Source organism: Staurois parvus, unplaced genomic scaffold (assembly GCF_062004578.1).
Source record: "Staurois parvus isolate SC_StPar_1 unplaced genomic scaffold, SC_StPar_1.0 ptg000938l, whole genome shotgun sequence".
Taxonomy (NCBI): Eukaryota; Metazoa; Chordata; class Amphibia; order Anura; family Ranidae; genus Staurois; species Staurois parvus.
This window is the reverse complement of record NW_028318734.1, coordinates 937,501-964,527: the sequence shown is the minus strand read 5'-3', so window position 1 is coordinate 964,527 and position 27,027 is coordinate 937,501. Positions and strand designations below refer to the sequence as shown.

Here is a 27,027-nt window from a genome sequence, read left to right as displayed (position 1 = left end):
CAATGTAAGGGACATTCTTCCCACTGACCTCCAATGTAAGGGACATTCTTCCCACTGATCACCAATGTAAGGGACATTCTTCCCACTGACCCCCAATGTAAGGAACATTCTTCCCACTGACCACCAATGTAAGGGGCATTCTTCCCACTGACCCCCAATGTAAGGGGCATTCTTCTCACTGACCCCCAATGTAAGGAGCATTCTTCCCACTGATCACCAATGTAAGGGACATTCTTCCCACTGATCACCAATGTAAGGGACATTCTTCCCACTGACCCCCAATGTAAGGGACATTCTTTGCACTGATCCCCAATGTAAGGGACATTCTTCCCACTGACCACCAATGTAAGGGACATTCTTCCCACTGACCCCCAATGTAAGAGACATTCTTCTCACTGACCACCAATGTAAGGGACATTCTTCCCACTGATCACCAATGTAAGGTACATTCTTCTCACTGACCCCCAATGTAAGGGACATTCTTTCCACTGACCCCCAATGTAAGGGACATTCTTCTCACTGACCCCCAATGTAATAGGCATTCTTTCCACTGACCCCCAATGTAAGAGACATTCTTCTAACTGACCACCAATGTAAGGGACATTCTTCCCACTGACCCCCAATGTAAGGAACATTCTTCCCACTGACCACCAATGTAAGGAACATTCTTCCCACTGACCCCCAATGTAAGGAACATTCTTCCCACTGACCACCAATGTAAGGGACATTCTTCCCACTGACCCCCAATGTAAGGGACATTCTTCCCACCGACCACCAATGTAAGGGACATTCTTCCCACTGATCACCAATGTAAGGGACATTCTTCCCACTGATCACCAATGTAATAGGCATTCTTTCCACTGACCCCCAATGTAAGAGACATTCTTCTAACTGACCACCAATGTAAGGGACATTCTTCCCACTGACCCCCAATGTAAGGAACATTCTTCCCACTGACCACCAATGTAAGGAACATTCTTCCCACTGACCCCCAATGTAAGGAACATTCTTCCCACTGACCACCAATGTAAGGGACATTCTTCCCACTGACCCCCAATGTAAGGGACATTCTTCCCACCGACCACCAATGTAAGGGACATTCTTCCCACTGATCACCAATGTAAGGGACATTCTTCCCACTGATCACCAATGTAAGGGACATTCTTCCCACTGACCCCCAATGTAAGGAACATTCTTCCCACTGACCCCCAATGTAAGGGACATTCTTCCCACTGACCCCCAATGTAAGGGGCATTCTTCTCACTGACCCCCAATGTAAGGAGCATTCTTCCCACTGATCACCAATGTAAGGGACATTCTTCCCACTGACCTCCAATGTAAGGGACATTCTTCCCACTGACCACCAATGTAAGGGACATTCTTCCCACTGATCACCAATGTAAGGGACATTCTTCCCACTGATCACCAATGTAAGGGACATTCTTCCCACTGACCCCCAATGTAAGGAACATTCTTCCCACTGACCACCAATGTAAGGGGCATTCTTCCCACTGACCCCCAATGTAAGGGGCATTCTTCTCACTGACCCCCAATGTAAGGAGCATTCTTCTCACTGATCACCAATGTAAGGGACATTCTTCCCACTGATCACCAATGTAAGGGACATTCTTCCCACTGATCACCAATGTAAGGGACATTCTTCCCACTGACCCCCCAATGTAAGGGACATTCTTCCCACTGACCACCAATGTAAGGAGCATTCTTCCCACTGACCCCCCAATGTAAGGGACATTCTTCCCACTGACCACCAATGTAAGGAGCATTCTTCCCACTGACCACCAATGTAAGGGACATTCTTCCCACTGATCACCAATGTAAGGGACATTCTTCCCACTGACCCCCCAATGTAAGGGACATTCTTCCCACTGACCACCAATGTAAGGAGCATTCTTCCCACTGATCACCAATGTAAGGGACATTCTTCCCACTGACCCCCCAATGTAAGGGACATTCTTTCCACTGATAACCGCAGGTCAGGTGAAATGCTTTGGCCAATCACAGCACAATTGGGTGGAGCTAGCAGTGATGTCACCGCTAGCTCCGCCAAAGTGTTTACATCTGACTGGCAAATGTCAGATTGCGATGAGTGCTCAGCGGGTGTGGACAGGTCAGAGGGCGTTATTTCGGCGAGTCGGCGGTGTGACAACGCTGGATGCCGTGATTGACGACGGATTACAACAATTGAACCATTTTTTGCCTTTTTTTCAATAAAGGATTTTTTCAAACGTCTGGCGTCTTTTTTTTTACTGAATTTAATCCTTAATGAATGGGTATGGGTACAAGTACTCCTTACTCATTCACAAGGGGGGCATCAGGGTGCCCCCTTATTCAAAGGGGTACCCTAATGCTAATGAGCTCCCCTGCCTGCAGACCCCCACAACCATCGGGCCAGGGTTTGTGGGGGTAAGACTGCCCTTGTCCCCATCGGCATGGGGAAACCATCCCAATGCTGATGTCTTGTGGCCTGGTAGGCTCATTCATCCCCCCCCCCCTTTCCTGACCTGCAGGCCTGTGTTCGGATCAAGGGTCTGGTAATAATTCCCAGAATTTTCCCCCCATTTTTGGGGGGCGGGTGTCAGTCCTGCTGCAGCAGGTTCTATTCATTGTACAGATGTGCGACTTTGCAGGTAGTTTAAAGGGGAGCCCCCAGGCATGATAGTTAAAGGAATTTTACTTTTTCTTTTTTTTTACTTTAAGCATTGAAAAATGACTGCCCCTTTAACCAGTTCCCAACCGCACTATATCCAAAGGACGGCTACAGCGGTTGTCTGGTTCTGGGATGATGTCCATGGATGTTATTCCAGAACACTCCCCCTGTGTGCCCCCAGCATCGCGCACCTGGCCCTGCCGATGATCAGTACCCATCAGTGCCACCCACCTGTGCCCAACAGTGCTGCCCACTTGTGCCCATCAGTGCCGCCCACCTGTACCCATCAGTGCCGCCCACCTGTGCCCTGCAGTACCACCCACCTGTGCCCTGCAGTGCCACCCAGTGGTGCCACCCACCTGTGCCTAGTAGTACCACCCACCTGTGCCCTGCAGTGCCACCCACCTGTGCCCAGCAGTGCCACCCAGCAGTGCCACTCACCTGTGCCCAGCAGCGCCAACCATCTGTGCCCAGCAGCGCCACCCACCTGTGCCCAAAAGTTCCACCCAGCAGTGAAACTCACCTGTGCCTAGCAGTGCCACCCACCTGTGCCCATCAATGCCACCCATCAGTGCTGGCCGTCAGTGCTGCCTATCAGTGCCTCCTATCAATGCCCATCAGTGCTGTCTATCCATGCCACCTCATCAGTGCCCATCAGTGCTGCCTATCAGTGCAGCCTCATCAACGCACATCAGTGAAGGAGAAAAATTACAGTTGCAAGAAAAAGTATGTGAACCCCTTGGGATTACGTGGAGTTTTGCATGAATTGGGCATAAAATGTGCTCTGAACGTCATCTAAGTCACAACAATAGAAGAACACAGTCTGCTGAACATAATACTACACAAACATTAGATGTTGCCATGGTTTAATTGCACATAGCATGTAAACATTCACAGTGCAGGGAGGAAAAAGTATGTGAGGCCCTAGCTTAATGACTTCTCCCAGAGCTAATTGGAGCCAGGAGTGAGCCAACCTTGACTCCAATCAGTGTGATGATATTGGATGTGTTGCTGACAGCTGTCCTGCCCTTAAAAACACACACATTTGTTTTGGGTTTACTGGTTTCAAGAAGCACTGTCTGATGTGAACCATGCCTCGCAGAAAAGAGCTCTCAGAAGACCTACCATCAAGAATTGTTGACTTGCATGAAGCTGGAAAGGGTTACAAAAGTATCTCCAAAAGCCTTGATGTTCATGTGTCCACGGTAAGACAGACTGTCTACAAATGGAGAAAGTTTAGCACTGTTGCTACTCTCCCTAGGCGTGGTCGTCCTGTAAAAATGGCTGCAAGAGCACAACGCAGAATGCTGCATGAGGTAAAGAAGAATCCCAGAGTGTCAGCTAAAGACCTACAGAAATCTCTGGCACATGCTAACATTTTTGTTGACACATCTACAATAAGGAAAACATTAAACAAGAATGGAGTACATGGGAGGACACCACGGAGGAAGCCATTGCTGTCCAAAAAGAATATTGCAGCACGTTTGAAGTTTGTAAAAGAGCACCTGGATGTTCCACAGCACTACTGGCAGAATATACTGTGGACAGATGAAACCAAGATTGAGTTGTTTGGGAAGAACACACAACACTATGTGTGGAGAAAAAAAGGCACAGCACACCAACATCAAAACCTCATCCCCACTGTGAAACATGGCGGAGGGAGCATCATGGTTTGGGGCTGCTTTGCTGCCTCAGGGCCTGGACGGATTGTTGTCATTGATGGGAAAATGAATTCCAGAGTTTATCAAGACATTTTGCAGGGAAACGTACGACCATCTGTCCGCCAACTGAAGCTCCGCAGAGGATGGGTGATGCAACAGGACAATGACCCAAAGCATACAAGTAATTCAACAAAACAATGGCTGCAACAGCACAGAATACGCCTTCTGGAGTGGCCCAGTCAGAGTCCTGACCTCAACCCCATTGAAATGCTGTGGCATGACCTTAAGAGAGCGATTCACACCAGACATCCCAAGAATATTGTTACACTGAAACAGTTTTGTGAAGAGGAGTGGTCCAAAATGACTCCAGATCGTTGTGCAGGTCTGATCTGCAACTACAGGAAACGTTTGGTTGAGGTTATTGCTGCCAAAGGAGGGTCAACCAGTTATTAAGTCCAAAGGCTCACATACTTTTTCCTCCCTGCACTGTGAATGTTTACATGTTATGTGCAATTAAACCATGGCAACATCTAATGTTTGTGTAGTATTATGTTCAGCAGACTGTGTTCTTCTATTGTTATGACTTAGATGACGTTCAGAGCACATTTTATGCCCAATTCATGCAAAACTCCACGTAATCCCAAGGGGTTCACATACTTTTTCTTGCAACTGTACCTGTATGCTAATTTTTATAATAGAAACAGAGAAAACTTTTTTTTTGCTCTTTTTTTGTTTATAGCGCAACAAATTAAATACCACCAAAAGAAAGCTCTATTTATGTGAAAAAAATATTTAAATTTCATATGGGTACAATGTTGCATGACCGCGCAATCGTCATTCAAATTTTGACAGCACTGAAAGCTGAAAATTGGGCTGGGCAGGAAGGTATAAGTGCCCGGTAGGCGAGGGGTTAAAACGGTACTTTTTGAATTTTTTTTTTCACAGATTCCTGTCCCTCAGGGCAGTCCCTGAGTCCCCACACCACTTTTATGGCCAATAACTTGCCTATCAGCCTTCAAAATGGGCACTTGTGAATTTACAAGTTCGAGTCCCATAGACTTGCATTGGGTTCGAACATTCATTAGGTTCGAACGTTCGACCATGAAGCAAACACGGGGGTGAACTTCAGCCCATCACTAACAGGAAGTCTTCATAAGGCAGGAATTTTTATTTGGAGAACTATCAGTAAAAGTTACCCTGAGGTCTCACACCGCCCCCTAGTGCTCAAATTGAAGTATGCAACTCCAGTGTATTCCTATTCTATTGATTTGTTGAGGTTTTTTTTTTGTTTTGTTTTTTCAGGGAAATCTGGAGAACCTGCAGATCTTTAAAGGAGCCCTGGTATGGTATATATTACCTTTTTCTTATAGGAAGAGATGCTCTTTTATTTATTTATTTTTTTTAGCATTCCCTCTTATTACGGATAATGTATTACTTATAGTTCATATGTGACCCCCTAACAATGAACGTCTCTTCTTTCCACCATGTGGTCTGTTAAATATATGTTTTGTTATAGCTGTTCAATCAGTGAAAAAAATACCCATTGATCCTGCCAGAAATCTTGTGCGCTGCTAGCTTCCTGTACTCTCTATTAGTTACATTGTCCCCGCTATCTTCCAAAATGAAATTCATGGACGGCCCAATAAGAACGCCCCCATTTATAGACAATACCACCACCCCATTTGTAGACACAGTCACAAAACCACACCTCTGTTTTAACCCACCCGAACACAATTGAGAACAAGAGGTAGGCATGTAAGCATGCCACTAAGAATTGGGGGTGTGGCCAAATTGTTGTAACAATGGGAGGGGGTTAAAGGGGAGTGGTTGAAGAAAACTTGAGCCTACTCTGCTGTGGGTCAGGAGTGTGTAAAACACAGAGTGCAGAGGTCAGAAGGGTGTAACGCACAGAGCGCAAGAGTCAGTAATGTGCAATGTACAGGGTGCAGGGGTCAGGAGTGTGTAATGCACAGATTGCATATGTCAAGAGCAAGTAATGCACAGAGTACAGAGATCAGGACTAAGTAACACACATAGTGTAGGGGCCAAGAATATGTAACACAGGGGTCAAAGGTCAGGAGTAACAGAGCAGAGGTAAGGAGTAAATAACGCACAAAGAACAGGGGTCAGGAGTAAGTAATGCACAGAGCAGAGGCCAGGAGTATGTAAAACACAGAGAACAGGGGTCAGGAGTAAGTAATGCACAGATAACAGGGGTCAGGAGTAAATAATGCACAGATAACAGGGGTCAGGAGTAAGTAATGCACAGAGCAGAGGCCAAGAGTAAGCAATGCACAGAAAGCAGAGGTCAGGAGTATGTAATGCACAGAGAACAGGGCCCAGGAGTAAGTAATGCACAGAGAAAAGGGATCAGAAGTAAGTAATGCACAGAGCAGAGGCCAGGAGTAAGTAAAGCACAGAGGTCAGTGGTCAGGAGTAAGTACTGCACAGAGAGCAGGGGTCAGAATTAAGTAATGCACAGAGAACAGGGGCCAGGAGTAAGTAAAGTACAGAGGTCATGGGTCAGGAGTAAGTAATGCACAAAGCAGAGGCCAGGAGTAAGTAAAGCACAGAGAGCAGGGGTCAGGAGTAAGTAATGCACAGAGAGCAGAGGTTAGGAGTAAGTAATGCACAGAGAGCAGAGGTTAGATGTAAAGCACAGAGGGCAGGGGTCAGAAGTAATAACATATGGAGAACAGAGGTCAGGAATAAGTAAAGTACAGAGGTCAGGGGTCAGGAGTAAGTAATGCACAAAGCAGAGGCCAGTAGTAAGTAAAGCACAGAGAGCAGGGGTCAGGAGTAAGTAATGCACAGAGAACAGAGGTCAGGAGTAAGTAATGCATGGAGAGCAGAGGTCAGAAGTAAAGCACAGAGGGCAGGGGTCAGAAGTAATAACATATGGAGAACAGAGGTCAGGAGTAAGTAACGCACATTATTTAATGTAAGGATTAGAAGTAGTGCATGGAGAGCAGAAGTGAGGAGTAAGTAATGCACAGAGCAGGGGTCAGGAGTAAGTAAAGCACAGAGGTCAGGGATCGGGAGTAAGTAATGCATGGAGTGCAGAGGTCAAAAGTAACACACAGAGTGCAGAGGTCAGAAGTAACAACAGATGGAGAACAGAGGTCAGGATTAAGTAATGCACGTTACTTAGTGCAAGGGTTAGAAGTAGTGCATGGAGAGCAGAGGTGAGGAGTAAGTAATGCACAGAGAGATTATGTGGGGAGTAAGGAAGACAAAGAGTGCAGGGGTCAGCAGTAATGTACAGAGAGCAGAGATCAGGAGTAAGTGCAGGGGTCAGGCCTAAGTAACATAAGGAGAATAGAGGTCAGGAGTAAATAATGCAGAGAGCAGAGGTCAGGAGTAAGTAACATAGAGTGCAGGAGTCAGGCCTAAGTAACATAAGGAGAATAGAGGTCAGGAGTAAGTAACATAGAGTGCAGGGGTCAGGCCTAAGTAACATAAGGAGAATAGAGGTCAGGAGTAAATAATGCAGAGAGCAGAGGTCAGGAGTAAGTAACATAGAGTGCAGGAGTCAGGCCTAAGTAACATAAGGAGAATAGAGGTCAGGAGTAGGAAACAGACAGCAGAGGAGTGGAGTCAGTAATGCAGACAGAGTGGAGGTCTGGAGTAAGTAAAACAGAGAGCAGAGAGGTGGAGTCAGTAATGCAGACAGAGTGGAGGTCTGGAGTAAGTACTAATAAAAAAGAACAATTGCATCACAAGATAATAGCAGAAGATCTGCCATCCCTCCATGGTCAGCAGAGAGGATATGCAGGGATCCCTGAGAAAGCAGATGCAATGTATGTAATATTTTGCACACTTGCCTCAGACAACCTAAAATGGCGCTGTGGGACTTCATAGCCAAAATTAAGAGAAGAAAATGCTCTGTCTACGTATGGCTCAAAGTATAGAAACAAGCAGCATGACAGGCAGGCAACTGGCATTTTCAGACGCAAGGCAGTAGTCTCCATGTTTTCCTCATGGCACATTTTCTGTCAGCTGTTCAGTCAAAGCCTAACTCTTGCCAAAACATTTTTTTGTCAATTTAGATGTAGCAGGGAAGGGTTGGAGCTTCTTTTAGGTTTCTGTTGTCAGCTGTGCCCCTATTGAGGAGATTTACCCCACTTCCTGCCAGAACAGGAAGTGACAGGAAATCTCTCCAATAGTGACAAAAACCACATTCATAGCAGACGTGTTAAGAGTTAAAAGAGATTGTGGACTTTGGGTCAAAAAATGCTAAAAAATGCAAACATGGAAAAACGCAGCAAACCGCTAAAAAAAGCTGAAAAACTCACGTCCCGTGTGCATGAGGACTAAATGTCAGATATAAAACACGTTGCCTTCCAACAGCAGCATCACACCAGATATGGAACATATGAACCCTATCAGACCATTAGAAACCACAATAATCATTATTGACCACTAGATGTCAGCAACACACCAGAAAAGGTACATTTGAATGCTATCAGACCATTAGAAACCAGGAGGAACAGAATGATCAATACTGGACAATAGATGGCAGCATTACACCGGATATGCACAACGGATCAAATTCAAAATCCTAACACTGACGTACAAAGCCATCCACCATACTGCCCCGAACTACATCACCGACCTAATATCCAAGTACCGCCCAACACGCACACTCCGCTCCTCACAAGACCTCCTTCTCTCTAGTTCCCTGGTCTCCTCCTCCCATGCCCGCCTCCAGGACTTCTCCAGGGTGTCACCCATCCTCTGGAACTCCCTGCCCCAACCCATCAGATTATCACCTACTCTCCTCTCCTTTAGGCGCACCCTGAAAACCCATCTCTTCAGGGAAGCCTACCCCACCCCCTGCTAACTTGCCGATCTCCTCCACTCTTCCTACCACTCCATCCCCCACAGCTATCTCCTCCTGTACCACCATCCCCTCCCTCCTAGATTGTAAGCTGGAAAGAGCAGGGCCCTCAATCCCCTCATGTTTGCAGTGTATTGGTATTGTTCTGTCACATGTTCTGTCCCCCTTTGTAATGTACAGCGCTGAGCAAACTATCGGCGCTTTATAAATACTGTATAATAATAATATGGAACATATAAACACGATCAAACTGCCAGAATTAATAGAATAATTATTATTACAACTAGATGTTAGCCTGCACCAGATATAGAATGTCAGAGCACTCTCAGACCACTGCAAAGTTTAACGCAATAATCATTATTGACCATTAGATGGTAGCATTGCACCCCATATGGGACATCAGAACACCATCAGACTACTATAGAAAGCAAAATAAACGTAATAGTCATTATTCAGCACTAGATGGCAGCATCACACCAGATATGGGGTCTCTGAACACCACCTGACTCCTGGAAACCATAATGAACATAATAATCACTCTTTAAAGCTGAATTCCAGGGTAATACTACCTAAGCCTAAAGGAATATTAAACCCACAAGCAAAAACATTTATTATATTGCAGCTCAACAACTCTTGTGGCGGCTGCAATCATTTTCTTTAGTAGGCTTTCTTACCTCTATTTTCATCTGGTGATCCAGCCAGTAAGTCTGTTTTTCAAACAACCCAAAAGGAATAAAAAAACATTTGCCATAACTTCTTTTTAACCCCTTGGCACAGGCGCCTCCCAGCCATTGAAGGGGTTTGTGATGCCGGGAAGCGCGGTGGCATTTAGGGTCATGTGACCGCCGTGATTGGCAGTCAAAGTGGTTACATGATCAGAAAGCTCCTGTAGGTGAGAGTCGGGAGCGCTCTCTCAGCACGTTTGTTTACATTGGGAACACAAATATACGCCCTCTCGGTGTCAAGGAGTTAAAATATGAGCTGGAATTTGACTTCAATTTGTTAGTGTATTTAAATCTGCTAGTACATAAAACACACCCCCTCCCCCTAGGCTGATTTTGCTGCTGTCCAGAGGTGCCCCCCCCCCCCCCGTGCTCCTTCATCCTGAGTGGGGGTGCTCTAGTTCAAGAGGTGTGTTGCTGACCAGATCACCAGGTAAAAACAGGGTTGAGAAAAGACAAAAAAAGAAAACTAATGCAGCCACCACATCTAATGATTGGTAAGCTGCAATTTATTACATTTTCAGGTTTTGGGTTTAATACCGCTTAAAAAATGCCCCACTTCTCCTAAAGCGTATACTAACTACAAAAGTGGAAAAATGCATATATGTAACTATTCTCAGGCCGCTTCGGTCCGCTCACGTAATCTCCCAGTGCTGGCTACAGGGGAGAGGAGGGAGTGATCCGACAACAGCTGGAGTGCCTCAGAGGTGACATCACCCATAGGCTTCCTATAGGCCAACCGTTGCCGGTGCGCCTTCAACCTCCCTGAAGCCGCTGCTAGCTGAAAGAGGCGAGCCGAACACATGACCGGAGCGGAGCAGCCTGTGAATAGCTAATTACCTACATCTGTAGTTATGTGTTAGAAGGGGGTTGGGGCAATTGAAAGCTTAGGTATTAGTAGCCCAGAGTTCCACTTTACAGTACATGGTGGCAGAGCACCAGATGTGGAACATCAGAACATTACCAGACCACTAGAAACCATAATGAGCACAATAATCATAACTGACCAGCAGATGGCAGCATGGCACCACATATAGAACATCTGAACATCAGCAGATTACTAGAAAGTGAAACCAATGCAATAATCATTATTGGCCATGAGATGGCAGCACTACACCAGATGTGGAACATCTGAACACAAGCAGACTACTAGAAATTGAAATTAATGCAATAATCATTATTGGCCATGAGATGGCAGCAATGCACCAGATATGGGACATGTGAACACAAGCAGACTAATAGAGAGTGAAATGAATGCAATAATCAATATTGGCCATTAGATGGCAGCAATACACCAGATATGGGACATGTGAACACAAGCAGACTACTAGATGTAATAATCATTATTGGCCATGAGATGGCAGCAATACACCATATATGGGACATGTGAACACAAGCAGACTACTAGATGTAATAATCATTATTGGCCATGAGATGGCAGCAATACACCAGATATGGGACATGTGAACACAAGCAGACTACTAGAAATTGAAATTAATGCAATAATCATTATTGGCCATGAGATGGCAGCAATACACCAGATATGGGACATGTGAACAGGAGCAGACTAATAGAGAGTGAAATGAATGCAATAATCAATATTGGCCATTAGATGGCAGCAATACACCAGATATGGGACATGTGAACACAAGCAATGAAATTAATGCAATAATCATTATTGGCCATGAGATGGCAGCAATACACCAGATATGGGACATGTGAACACAAGCAGACTACTAGATGTAATAATCATTATTGGCCATGAGATGGCAGCAATACACCAGATATGGAACATCTGAACAGGAGCAGATTACTAGAAGGAGAAATGAATGCAATAATCATTATTGGCCATGAGATGGCAGCAATGCACCAGATATGGGACATGTGAACGCAAGCAGATTACTAGAAAGTGAAATGAATGCAATAATCATTATTGACCATTAGATGGCAGCAATACACCAGATATGGAACATGTGAACACAATCAGATTACTAGAAAGTTAAATTAATGCAATAACCACTATTGCCCATGAGATGGCAGCAATACACCAGATATGGAACATCTGAATGCAAGCAGATTACTAGAAAGTGAAATGAATGCAATAATCATTATTGGCCACCAGATGGCAGCAATACACCAGATATGGGACATGTGAACACAAGCAGATTACTAGAAAGTGAAATGAATGCAATAATCAATATTGGCCATGAGATGGCAGCAATACACCAGATATGGGACATGTGAAGAGCTGGGACTCCTTTTTTGTAGTGTATTTGTGGGCAGAATTTATATATTATGGTATGTCAGTGACATTCTGGGCTCATTAATTCTCCTCTGTCCGTCTTTCTGGTCGCAGAGCGTTGATGAAGGGCAGTTATCGGCCATCTTGGACTGGTTGGCGTCCCAGCCTCGCGCCGCTCAGCTCACTGACCAGACGCTCCCCGTACTGTCCACCGCCGAGCATCTGTTCAGGAAACACCTAAAAGATGTCAGGCGCCACGTCTTCAAACCGGATGAGAGGTACAGAAAATGGCGCCAACCTGTGCGGTGGCAACTTGAGGGTTTTTTTGCATATGTTGAACCCCTTCATACCGGATGCTCCCCCCCCCCCCCTTCCTGTCAAGGCAAATTTTGAGCTTTCCGCGCTCTCATACTTTGAATGACGATTGCGCGGTCATGCAGCACTGTGCTCATATGAATTTTTAAATCATTTTTTTCACATATAGATCTTTCTTTTGGTGGTAATTATTCACCACTTGGGGGGGGGGTAATTTTTTGCTGAACAAACAAAATAAAAAGATAAAACATTTTGAAAAAAAGGTTTTCATTTCTGTTGCAAAATTTTGCAAACAGGTCATTTTTCTACTTCACTGATGTGTGCTGAAGAGGCTGCACTGATAGGCTGCACTGATGGGCACTGGTGGGCTGCACTGATTAGGTGGCACCGGTGGGCACTGATAGGCTGCACTGATGCTGCAGCACTGGTGGGCACTGATGACAAGGCACTAATAGGCAGCATTGAAGGGCACTTATAGGCAGCACTGTAGGTCACTGATAGGCAGGACTGATAGGAGACACTGATAGGGGGCACTTATAGGCAGCACTGTAGATCACTGATAGGCAGGACTGATAGGTGACACTGATAGGGGTCACTGATAGGTAACACTGTAGGTCACTGATAGGCAGGACTGATAGGTGACACTGATAGGGTTTTTTTTATAGGCGGCACTGTAGGTCATTGATAGGCAGGACTGATAGGAGACACTGATAGGGGGCACTTATAGGCAGCACTGTAGGCCACTGATAGGCAGGACTGATAGGAGACACTGATAGTGGGCACTTATAGACAGCACTGTAGGTCACTGATAGGCAGGACTGATAGGTGACACTGATAGGGGTCACTGATAGGCAACACTGTAGGTCACTGATAGGCAGGACTGATAGGTGACTCTGATAGGGGGCACTTATAGGCAGCACTGTAGGTCACTGATAAGCAAGACTGATAGGTGACTCTGAAGGGCACTTATAGGTGGCACTGTAGGTCATTGATAGGCAGGACTGATAGGAGACACTGATAGGGGGCACTTATAGGCAGCACTGTAGGCCACTGATAGGCAGGACTGATAGGTGACACTCATAGGGTTTTTTTATAGGCGGCACTGTAGGTCATTGATAGGCAGGACTGATAGGAGACACTGATAGGGGGCACTTATAGACAGCACTGTAGGTCACTGATAGGCAGGACTGATAGGTGACACTGATAGGGGTCACTGATAGGCAACACTGTAGGTCACTGATAGGCAGGACTGATAGGTGACACTGATAGGTGTCACTGATAGGCGGCACTGTAGGTCAGTGATAGGCAGAACTGATAGGTGATACTGATAGGGGGCACTTATAGGTGGCACTGTAGGTCACTGATAAGCAAGACTGATAGGTGACACTGATAGGGGGCACTTATAGGTGGGACTGTAGGTCACTGATAGGCAGGACTGATAGGTGACACTGATAAAGGGCACTTATAGGTGGCATTCTAGGTCACTGATAAGCAAGACTGATAGGTGACACTGATAGGGGGCACTTATAGGCAGCACTGTAGGTCACTGATAGGCAGGACTGATAGGTGACACTGATAGGGGGCACTGATAGGATGCATTGATGGGCACTGCTTGGCAGCACTGATGGGCATTGTTGGGGATGCACTGATATTCAGGACACTGATGATCAGTGCTCTGATTATCCGTATAAATGTCCCCCTTCACATTTGCCGGCTCTCCTCGCAGTGTGACAGCGTAAGCAAAGGAAAAACCGATAAATCAGACAAATGTGTTTATGTGACCATGATCAGCTGTGATTGGACACACCTGATCACGTGGTAAAGGGCCACCATGATAGGCCCTTTACCTTTCTTCATGGAGCGATCACAGAGCGTGCCGGGTGTGCAGTTCTCGGAGGATGTCCATAGACGCCCTTCCAGAACTGGACCATCACGGTGTATCCACCATTCAGCTATAGCGCGGTCACCAAGAGGTTTAAAAAAAAAATTCAGTAAAAAAAAAATACATAAAAGTGTCATTTTAGGGAACAAAAATGCAATAAATTACCCAATTGTTGGTGAAGTATAAAAGATGAGGGGTCAAGTAAGTAGATATTCAACATGTCGGCACCCTATATTCTCCATAGACATGGCTCTAAAAGCCCCCTACAGGTCAAATTACAGACACGTTAACCTGCTCTGTGTAATGGTTTTGCACAGAGCAGCCCCAAACCTCCTCTCCCTGGGTGTGCCTGGCTCCTCCCTCCTGCTGAGTGCTCCCAAAGCAAGCTGCTTGTTCTGGGGGCACTCGTGTGAACCTACTCCAGAGCCGCCTCTTTGTGTCTATAAGACACACAGAGAGTGTGGCTCAGCCCCCGCTCCCTCCTCACTGGCTGTGATTGACAGCAGCCGGAGCCAATGGCTACTGTGTTTGAGCCAATGGAGAGGGAGAGACCTGGGAGAGCTGCTGCTCTCATGCACATCGCTGGATCGGGATTGGGCTGGGGGGCTTTACCTTACATGGAAAACGTTCCCCAGGTGATATAATACTTTTTAAGGTAGGTTCTCTTTAACCGCCATATAAGGAAATGACGGACGCAAGGTGGTTCTCTCGTTCTGGGAGGATGTCATATGATGTCCTCCCACTCTGACCGTCTCTGGGAATGCACAGCGCGGTGATCGGTGGTGCGCTGTGTCCCTCGGACACAGCGGATCACCGATCAACGGAAAGAGCCGAAGACGTCACCTCGGTCATGTGATCAACTGTGTCCAGTGATGCCTGTCAATGCCCATCAGTGCAGCCTATCAGTGCCCATCACTGCAGCCTCATTAGCGCACATCAGTGAAGGAGAAAAATCACTTATTTACAAAATTTTATAACAAAAACTAAGAAAAACTTTTTTTTTCAAAATTTTCAGTTGTTTTTGGTTTGTTTAGCAAAAAATAAAAAACCCAGAGGTGATTAAATACCACCAAAATAAAGCTCTATCTGTCACACAAAAAATTGATAAAAATGTCATATGGGTACAGTGTTGCATGACCGCGCAATTGTCATTCAAAGTGTGACAGCGCTGAAAGCTGGAAATTGGCCTGGGCAGGAAGGGGGTAGAAGTGCCCGGGAGGCAGGAAGGGGGTAGAAGTGCCGGTAGGCAGGAAGGGGGTAGAAGTGCCCGGCAGGCAGGAAAAGGGGTAGAAGTGTCCTGTAGGCAGGAAGGGGGTAGAAGTGCCCGGTAGGCAGGAAGGGGGTAGAAGTGCCCGGTAGGCAGGAAGGGGGTAGAAGTGCCGGTAGGCAGGAAGGGGGTAGAAGTGCCCGGTAGGCAGGAAGGGGGTAGAGGTGTCGAGTAGGCAGAAAGGGGGTAGAAGTGCCCTGTAGGCAGGAAGGGGTAGAGTGTCCTGTAGGCAGGAAGGGGGTAGAAGTGCCCTGTAGGCAGGAAGGGGGTAGAAGTGTCCGGTAGGCAGGAAGGGGTAGAAGTGTCCTGTAGGCAGGAAGGGGGTAGAAGTGCCCTGTAGGCAGGAAGGGGGTAGAGGTGTCCTGTAGGCAGGAAGGGGGTAGAAGTGTCCTGTAGGCAGGAAGGGGGTAGAAGTGTCCTGTAGGCAGGAAGGGGGTAGAAGTGCCCTGTAGGCAGGAAGGGGGTAGAAGTGTCCTGTAGGCAGGAAGGGGGTGGAAGTGCCCTGTAGGCAGGAAGGGGGTAGACGTGCCCTGTAGGCAGGAAGGGGGTAGAAGTGTCCGGTAGGCAGGAAGGGGGTAGAAGTGCCCGGTAGGCAGGAAGGGGGTAGAAGTGCCCTGTAGGCAGGAAGGGGGTAGAAGTGTCCTGTAGGCAGGAAGGGGGTAGAAGTGTCCTGTAGGCAGGAAGGGGGTAGAAGTGCCCTGTAGGCAGGAAGGGGGTAGAAGTGCCCTGTAGGCAGGAAGGGGGTAGAAGTGTCCTGTAGGCAGGAAGGGGGTGGAAGTGCCCTGTAGGCAGGAAGGGGGTAGAAGTGCCCTGTAGGCAGGAAGGGGGTAGAAGTGTCCGGTAGGCAGGAAGGGGGTAGAAGTGCCCGGTGGGCAGGAAGGGGGTAGAAGTGCCTGGTGGGCAGGAAGGGGGTACAAGTGCCTGGTAGGCAGGAAGGGGGTAGAATTGCCGGTAGGCAGGAAGAGGGTAGAAGTGTCCGGTAGGCAGGAAGGGGGTACAAGTGCCGGTAGGCAGGAAGGGGGTAGAAGTGCCCGGTAGGCAGGGAGGAGGTATAAGTGCCCGGAAGGCAGGAAGGGGGTAGAAGTGACCGGTAGGGGAGGGGTTAATGAGACATCGGGGATCTCACCCTGATTTCTCACCTACCCTCCATTGAAGCTAATAGAGCACAGATCGCTCTCCGCTAGCTTCTTCCCCGGGGGAAAGTGACACCAGAAATCAGGAGTGAAGTCTCCATGCATCAATTCCACCTTCATTCTAGCTCCATGCAGTGGCACCTGCCATCCATCAGGGGGCAGGGAATTGACATTCGGGGGGGGGGGGTCACAGATTGTTACTGGGTTGCCTTTTCTCACACATAAGTAATTGATGACTGAAAGGACAATTGTAGTTTTTATTTATAAAATGAATGCTGAGCAGGACCGGCATTATCAAACTGGAAGCTCTGTCCTGCCGGAACACAGGAAGAACATGGCTCACCCTATGTAACCATCAGAGCTTTGTGCCATCCAGGATTTGTTCTCTGCTTACCGGGAGTATACAAAACTCTGTGACAGCCGGGCTTTGTTCTCTGCTTACAGGGAGCATACAGAGCCCTGTGCCAGCCGGGCATTGTTCTCTGCTTACCGGGGGTATACACAACTCTGCCAGCCGGGCTTTGTTCTTCGCCTACTAGGAGTATACACAACTCTGTGCCAGCCGGGCTTTGTTCTCCGCTTACCGGGAGTATACACAACTCTGCTAGCCGGGCCTTGTTCTCCGCTTACCGGGAGTATACACAACTCTGCTAGCCGGGCCTTGTTCTCCGCTTACCGGGAGTATACACAACTCTGCTAGCCGGGCCTTGTTCTCCGCTTACCGGGGGTATACACAACTCTGTGCCAGCCGGGCTTTGTTCTCCGCTTACCAGTAATATACACAACTCTGTGCCAGCCGGGCTTTGTTCTTTGCTTACATACAAAGCTCTGTGACAGCCGGGATTTGGTTTCTGTTTACCGGGAGTATACACAACTCTGTGACAGCCGGGCTTTGTTCTCTGCTTACAGGGAGCATATAGAGCTCTGTGACAGCCGGGATTTGGTCTCTGCTTACCAGGAGCATACTGAGCCCTGTAACAGCCGGGATTTGTTCTCTCCTTACATACAGAGCTCTGTGACAGCCGGGATCTGTTTTCTGCTTTCCTGGAGCATACAGAGCTCTGTGACAGCCGGACTTTGTTATCTGCTTACCAGGAGCATACAGAGCTCTTTAACAACCGGGCTTTGTTCCCTGCTTTCCTGGAGCATACAGAACTCTATGAGAGCTGGGCTTTATTCTCTGCTTTCTGGGAGCATACAGAGCTCTGTGACAGCCAGGCTTTGTTCCCTGCTTATCGGGAGCATACAGAGCTCTGTGACAGCCGGACTTTGTTCCCTGCTTATCGGGAGCATACAGAGCTCTGTGACAGCCGGACTTTGTTCCCTGCTTATCGGGAGCATACAGAGCTCTGTGACAGCCGGACTTTGTTCCCTGCTTATCGGGAGCATACAGAGCTCTGTGACAGCCGGACTTTGTTCTCTGCTTTCTGGGAGCATACAGAGCTCTGTGACAGCCGGACTTTGTTCTCTGCTTATCGGGAGCATACAGAGCTCTTTGACTGCCGGGCTTTGTTCCCTGCTTATCGGGAGCATACAGAGCTCTGTGACAGCCGGGCTTTGTTCCCTGCTTACCGGGAGCATACAGAGCTCTTTAACAGCCAGGCTTTGATCCCTGGTTATCGGGAGCATACAGAGCTCTGTGACAGCCGGGCTTTGTTACCTGCTCACCAGGAGCATAGAGAGCTCTGGACACAACGGGTGGCTGTCACCCTGACAGTGAGAGAATACAGAGAGCTGCCATCTCCTAGTGTAATCTGCTGGGCTGAGCTGTTTGATAGAGAGATGGCTGGGCAATATAGACTCCCACCCTGGCTGCCCTCCCCCCACAGCACAGTGCCCAAGGTAGGAGCCTCTAGCAAGGGGGAAGTGATGCCATAAAGGCACCATAGCAGCTGCACCCCAGTGATTTTGTCATTGGCAACAATGTAGCAAGAAGGTGAAACACATAAATGTCTGTTCCTAGTAATTTTATAAAAATGCATTTCAGATACTTTCCAGTGCCAGGAGTGCAGCGCTGTCTTCCCACAGCCAGTTACCACTTCAGGTCACTGGTGCCGCCATCTTGGATATGGAAGCTGTCCTTAGCTTCCTGAATACCCACTTTCGGCTCTCCACTGTGCATGTGTGAGCTTGATTGGCACACTCTGAATTGTCAAGTAGCCTCCTGGGACATGTGATGTGTCTGCGGGCAGATGCATGGACTCATCAATATTTACATTTTGCTGTATTTACATATACACTATATTTCCAAAAGTATTTTCCCTGCCCTCCAAATCATGTGATTCAGGTGTTCCAATCCCCTCCATGGACACAGGTGTATACAATCCATCCCCTAGGCATGCAGACTGCTTCTACAAACATTGGTGAAAGAATGGGTCGCTCTCAGGAGCTCAGTGACTCCAAGCGTGGTCCCGTGATAGGTGGTCACCTGGGCAATAAGTCCATCCGTGACATTTCCTGGCTACTAAATATTCCACGTTCAACTGTTAGTGGGATTATAACAAAGTGGAAGCAAAAGACATGGAGGAGCCAGTTTGGGGTGGAGGAACTTGACTGTCCTGCACAGAGTCCATAGAACCCCTTTGGGATGAATTAGAGCGGAGACTGCGAGCCAGGCCTCCTCCCCCGACATCAGTGCCTGACCTCACAAATGTGCTTCTGGAAGAATGGTCCAACCTTCCCATAGACACCCTCCTAAACCTTGTGGACGGCCTTCCCAGAAGAGTTGAAGCTGTTATAGCTGCAAAGGGTGGGGCCAACTCAATATTGAACCCTACGGACTAAGACTGGGGGGCCATTAAAGGTCATGTGTGTGGGAAGGGCGGGGCCAACTCAATATTCAACCCTGAATACTGTGTATATATATATATATATATATTTACAAGAGTGACAGTGTATTCATACATATGATGATGTTGATTGCTGTATAATAACTGAACACATCTATACCTTTTCAGGCATCCAGAATTTGTGTTCTATGATCAGATGAAGCAGACCATGACATCACACAGGTGAGATGGGGATGTGGATACATTGTGTGTCAGACTCAAGAGAGCATTGATCTCAAAACTACAGCCCATGGGATATGACCCTTTGCTTGCCTTTATCTGGCCCATGGGGCACTAATCCTCCTACTGACACCAATGATGGGGCACTATTCATGCTACTGATACCAATGATGGGGCACTATTCATGCTACTGACACCAATGATGGGGCACTATTCATGCTACTGACACCAATGATGGGGTACTATTCATGCTACTGACACCAATGATGGGGTACTATTCCTCCCACTAATACCAATGATGGGGCACTATTCCTGCCACTGATACCAATGATGGGGCACTATTCCTCCCACTGATACCAATGATGGGGCACTATTCCTCCCACTGACACCAATGATGGGGCACTATTCCTCCTACTGACACCAATGATGGGGCACTATTCCTCCCACTGACACCAATGATGGGGCACTATTCCTTCCACTGACACCAATGATGGGGCACTATTCCTCCCACTGACACCAATGATGGGGCACTATTCCTCCCACTGACACTAATGATGGGGCACTATTCCTCCCACTGATACCAATGATGGGGCACTATTCCTCCCACTGATACCAATGATGGGGCACTATTCCTCCCACTGATACCAATGATGGGGCACTATTCCTCCCACTGATACCAATGATGGGGCACTATTCCTCCCACTGACACCAATGATGGGGCACTATTCCTTCCACTGACACCAATGATGGAGCACTATTCCTCCCACTGATACCAATGATGGGGCACTATTCCTCCCACTGATACCAATGATGGGGCACTATTCCTCCCACTGACACCAATGATGGGGCACTATTCCTCCCACTGATACCAATGATGGGGCACTATTCCTCCCACTGACATCAAGAATGGGGCACTATTCCTCCCACTGACACCAATGATGGAGCACTATTCCTCCCACTGACACCAATGATGGAGCACTATTCCTCCCACTGATACCAATGATGGGGCACTATTCCTCCCACTGACATCAATAATGGGGCATTATTCCTCCCACTGACACCAATGATGGGGCACTATTCCCCCCACTGACACCAATGATGGGGCACTATTCCTCCCACTGATACCAATGATGGGGCACTATTCCTCCCACTGACACCAATGATGGGGCACTATTCCTCCCACTGACATCAAGAATGGGGCACTATTCCTCCCACTGACACCAATGATGGAGCACTATTCCTCCCACTGACACCAATGATGGAGCACTATTCCTCCCACTGATACCAATGATGGGGCACTATTCCTCCCACTGACATCAATAATGGGGCATTATTCCTCCCACTGACACCAATGATGGGGCACTATTCCCCCCACTGACACCAATGATGGGGCACTATTCCTCCCACTGATACCAATGATGGGGCACTATTCCTCCCACTGATACCAATGATGGGGCACTATTCCTCCCCCACTAATACCAATGACAGGGCACTATTCCTCCCACTGACACCAATGCCACCACCATACTTCACAGTGGGGATGGTATTCTTGTCACTATAATCCTTGCTGACCTCTCCCCAAACATAACGCTTATGGTTGTGACCATACAGCCTTATTTTGGTCTCATCGCTCCAGATTACAGTGTGCCAGAAGCTGTGAGGTGTGTCGCGGTGTTGTCAGGCATATTATAACTGGGCTTTTGTGTGGCATTGATGCAGTAAAGGCTTCTTTCTGGCAACTCGACCATGCAGTTCATTTTTGTTCAAGTATTGTCTTATCGTGCTCCTTAAAACAACCACACCATATTTTTCCAGAGCAGCCTGTATTTCTCCTGAGGTTGCCTGTGGGGTTTTTCTTTGTAGTCTGTACAATTCTTCTGGCAGTTGTGGCTGCAATCTTTCTTGGTCTACTTGACCTTGTCTTGATATCAAGAGATCCCTGAATTTTCCAATTATTTCTTAATAAATGATTGAACAGTACTGACTGGCATATTCAAGGCTTTAAATATCTTTTTATATCCTTTTCCATCTTTATAAAGTTCCATTACCTTGTTACGCAGGTCTTTTGACAGTTCTGACAGTTTTGACGGTTCTTTTCTGCTCCCCATGGCTCAATATCTAGCCTGCTCAGTGCCGCCACGTAAAAGCTAACAAACCCATTGACTATTTATACACTGACACTAATTGCAATTGAAAAAAACCGCAGATGTGGGAAATGAACCTTTAATTGCCATTATACCCTGTGTGTCAGGAATGGACTGGCCAGCAATGGTGGGACTCACCTGCCTTTTGATCTGCAGTACCAGGGCTGGCCAGCGGATGTTCCCAGCAATCAGAGACTCAACTTTGCAGCCAGCTAACACCTGGAACTGATTATGCTGGGGTATTTAAGGGATGGCCAGACCCACAGACTCTGCCTTGGTGTTGTGTTTGTCCTGGGCCCTGTATCCTGTTTCTGTCCTGCATCCTGTTTCTGAACTGCTGCTGACTTCTCCTGCTCTGATCCCGGCTCGCTCCTGACCATCCCTCTGCCTGACCCTCTGTACCACGCTGCTTGCTACCTGTTCTGATCCCTGGCTTGTGACCCTGACCATCCCTCTGCCTGACCCTCTGTACTACGCTGCTTGCTACCTGCTGAACCTGGCCTGTGACCCCGACCAATCTCCGCTTGCTCCCCCTGTACCTACCTGCCCTATTGATATTGACCCGGCCTGCCTGACGACGCTTGCTTGTATGTACTGTTATCTGTGGGTGGTTGGTTTGGTTTGGTTGCACTGTATTATGTTTTAGTATTGCACTGCGTTTATGTTTGTATGGTTAGTGTTAATAAATTATATTGTTTATAACATATCTGAGGTCTGCGTTTCCCTGCGTCAGTCACACACCTCTGGTCACACCTGGGAGCCCTGACACTGTGTGTGTCACCTTGTGTGTCTGTACCAAGGACGAACATTCCAGGGGGGGGGGAAACGTTTGATCATTTGGGGGATTTCTGTTATCATTAGGATTCAAAAAGGAGCCAAAGAAGTATGTCAGGGTTGTCAAACTGGCGGCCCTCCAGCTGTTGCAAAACTACAAGTTTCATCGTGCCTCTTCCATTGGAAGTCATGCTTGTCACTATCAGTCTTGCAATGCCTCATGGGACTTGTAGTTTGGTAACAGCTGGAGGGCCGCCAGTTTGACACCCGTGAACTATGTGATAATAAATGGCTTCCTATGATCACTATCCTTAAATATTCCTAAATCCTCTTTGGCATGATCAGTCATACTTTCAATATCAATGCCAAAATTTCACCATTTCTGTCAGGGGATGCAAACATTTGAGCACAACTGTATATACTGTATGAGAACCCTTTCTATTAATATATATACACATATATATATATATACACACACGAGACTCACTGAACAGCCTCTTATATATGACATGACACAGAGGCTGGCAGAAGGAGGTTGCACACCGCAGAAAATGAGATCTGGTGACAGGGAATCTTCACCTCATTCCTCTGCTCCAATTTGCTACTGAAACTCCTGAAAATGCCTATAGTATGAGCAGGTCACCGGGGATCACCAAACTCAATTTTGCAAAAGATAAAAAGAAACGGCTTATTTCAGCATGAAAAAATAAACAAATCAGTCCCGGTACACACAATAAAGGTTTGGCTCACCGCCTGTAAAACCTGTCCTCTAACAGGGTTTCAATGTCCCTGCCTTCATGGTTCACAAAGAGGTCACCATTATCTCAGAAGTGACCACCACACAGCTCCTTTTCACAAGCATATCCTGTTCCACCTCATGGATGCTTGCTGGCTGGCTGCTTCCTGCCCTTTTCACTCCTCTCGGATAGGCAGGTTAACCCTTTCAGGGCCAAAGTCCCAATAGTCAGGGTTGGAGGCTCGTTCCTATTCAAATGTCTCTCATGCATGGGTGATAATCCCTGAGTACTCCCAAATGTGTCAGCACCTGTGGTAGTGAGCCCTTGTAGATAGTCAACTTGGAGTTTCCCAGGGCGCGGAGTATAAGCCCCAGGCTGCTTCTTCACCAGAGCCCCTGATGGTGGGGATGGACTTGCAGCAAGCTGGTACCAGGTTGCGGCCCCCAGGTACGCCGAGCTGAGGAGACCGCTCGCAGGAGCAGAGTACAATGGGAGGAGACAAACAGAAATCCAATAGACTAGCTGAGGTAAGGACAGGCGGAAAACAAGCACAGTTACAGAACGAAGCCGAGGTCGGTACACAAGTAGACAATGCAGGATACAGGCAATAGCAACACACAGGAGCTCCGTCAACTAGGACGTTGCTCAGGCAAAGTGGCCTAGACTGAGCATGTCTTATATAGACAGGCAAACAAGGAGGCGGGCCAGGAAGTGATGAAAGGGAAGGAAATAAAATCCAGAAAACAGCAGATGACACCCATAGGTGAGCACAGACACACATGTGAAAGGGATCAGGAACAGCACTGCAGCAAGGAGGTAAGAATACACAAACAAGAAACTGCAGGCTAACTTGTGACAACCGCTTCTTTTCACCCCCTTTAATGGGACCACAGCCCAAATAATGGGGACACATATGTCCCTGTCATCCAGGACCCAGTCCTGGTGTCCTGTACACTATGAAATCCAGTTATTAAAAAAGGGCCAACCAACATATAAAAAAGTTACATATGTAGTGCACCCCCTAAGGAGATACTGGAAAACTTGAGGATTTTCCACCAGTTACAGTGCACACAGTATTTTCCTCACTCTTCCGCTGGCTTGAAGGAAGAGACTAGGGGTGTCTTTTTTTAGGGTTTCACTGGAACGATGAACTTGGATGGGGTGAGGGGAGCTTGAGATACCTAAAAACTGAAGAACTTAACACTTTGAGGAATCTACTCTATCTCGGGGAGCTGCATAAATATGTTCCACAGAATCTTGAAAGCTGACAGGTGACTAGGCCTTTTCCCAAATGGCCAGAAGATGCACACAGTTACCAGCCTCCAGCACCAGGTTCATCCGTCCACACAGCCACAAGATCATCGGTTGCCTCCCTCCAATATCCACTGGGCACTCTCCAACGATGGAGACACGAACTCATAGCACCACAGGACAGCTGGACACCTTTACCCCCAACTTCTTCCTGGTACTCTCCAGTGAGCTTCTCCAGAACTAAACAAACTCCAGCTCCAGACCCCGCTAAAAGTCCCTCCCAGTTGAAGCCTTAGCTGGGACGTTGATGTCTTCTAGCTGGAACCTCTACAAATCCTGCCCCAGGGACAGAGTCAGTGCACAGGGATCGCCTCCAGCAACACTGGACCCAGGAACTCTGCTGCTCACAGCATTCACGGGCTTTCCTACCACCCACTGGGCACACCTCCCCAGGGATTGGCTGGGGTCCCACAAATTCTCAGGCTACCTAATCTGTTCTTCCTCCCACTATTATTCCAGAATCCTCTAGAATACAGAGGAAAGCAATTAGAGCAGCACCCTGTGAGACACTGAGCAGGCCTAAACAATCAACCCCGATCCACTGACTACAGAAGAGCCAACCAACTACTCTAGAAGGGTGTCACACACATACAAATTATTTCCAGGTAATTGTTACAATCAGGACAATAAGAAATGTGCAATCACAGGGGAATGTTCACCTATTGGATGTGTTGTCAAGGTTCAAAAAAGACACAAATCCATTGAATTCAACTAGAAAATAAAAATAAAAAGAATAAATAAACATTGTCAGATGCAGTGGGCAGGATTCTCTGCATTCTCCAATACGAAAGGGTCTATTTCACCTTCAGCCAGAATTCATAAATTTTTTTCAGTTGAATACAATTTACAAAATATGTGAATTTTGGGTGGTAGTTGTGTGAATCTTTGGTTGAAAACATTTCTAGAGCCCCTAAATGTGTTTATTGACTTATTTGTATTTTCTCATCTTGTAGGGTGAAGCCGGCTGTGTTTGATCTGTTTATGGTGGTCATCATCGCGGCCTACTTGGGGGTTCTTCACCAAGCTATACAGGTGAGTGACACCACACAGCAGACACACACAATGCGATGAGATATTAACCTCCCTAGCGGTCTGATTATGTCCATATTTCTGTGCTCAACGCGGTACTTTTTTTTGCATGGAAATATGTCGTATTTTTATTGTAGGCCTGTAATATTTAGGAATAACTCACTGAAATCTGTCCGAACAAGAGTCTAGTAAACATCCCGGGGAGGATAAAATTTGAAACACAAAATCATAAATTATAATTTAATAAATAATCATAAAAAATAATATAATAATAAATTTAATTCAATAATATAATCAAACCAAAAACACTGAAATGTGAAATAGAGCGCCAAGTTTGCACATCGCTGAGCTCAGTCGCAGAATCGTTTTCAGTGTCTGATGAGGAATTTCCCCCACCAATCATTATCACTCAATTCTGCAAGTGGTTCTGATTTACTATCCCTGTTCTCTAGTCGGTCTAAAACCGCATCTGACCTAAAGGGACGCTTTTTGGACGCCATGGACTTTTCTCAGTTTCCAGGCAGAAAGAACAGTAAAAATGCAGGCAGGGCGCCGGACAAAGCACTCGGGACAAAATGTATGTGAAATGGTTTGATACAGGAATGTTATACTATGTGATTTTAGTGAATGTCACTTTTAAAAATTTTCAAATTTCCCGCCGGTTCCGTCCCCCGTACATCCCGACGTCGCAGGGGACGGAACCCGGAAGACAGATGCCGGCATCGGCCGGAGGAGATGGCCGGGGACACTGCAGGGGGGACATCGCGGGAGCGCAGGACAAGGTAGGTGAAAAAGAGATCCCGGAGCAGCACCACATGGTATTCCCAAGTGTAGCTTGTGGTACTGAAACTTTACCCCGAGCTACACTCGGGAATACCACCAGGGGGGTTAAAGGATAAGTCCACCTTTTCCATATTCAGGGTGTAACATGTCAGTGCTGAAGCTGCACCCGCACCCCGCTGTGTTAGCAGACTGGGGATCTTCTCCCTGTCTCTGTTGAAACAATTTAAAAAAAACCTCCGCCCACCCGGTGACGTCACTCATTCACAGTATTCTGTGAATGGGAAACTGCAACTACCGACAGCCTTTGCAGTTGTCGGGTTGTAGTTCTCGATGAACTACCAGGGTGGCGCTGTTGAGTGCTGCGGTAGTTTATTGAAAGTTCCTGACGGTGTGTAACTGAGTGCTTGTAGGAGGTACGAGCACACAGAGTCTGCAGGAGCCCTGCATAGCACCTCACGGTCTGATGATCACGGATGCAACGCTTTGCCAGCTCAAAAAAAAATAAAAAAAA

At 47.2% G+C, this 27,027-nt stretch overlaps 1 protein-coding gene across 1 annotated transcript in view; it reads left to right on the top strand.

Moving 5' to 3' along the window:
* Positions 1 to 27,027, top strand: part of LOC149441894 (BOS complex subunit NCLN-like) — a 69,346-nt gene that overhangs the window by 35,221 nt on the left and 7,098 nt on the right. The window contains exons 11-14 of the mRNA XM_089656786.1: positions 5,632 to 5,670; positions 12,248 to 12,411; positions 19,688 to 19,741; positions 25,658 to 25,736. Of these exons, the coding sequence (XP_089512912.1) occupies positions 5,632 to 5,670; positions 12,248 to 12,411; positions 19,688 to 19,741; positions 25,658 to 25,736 (336 nt within the window). The remainder of the gene's footprint in view (positions 1 to 5,631; positions 5,671 to 12,247; positions 12,412 to 19,687; positions 19,742 to 25,657; positions 25,737 to 27,027) is intronic.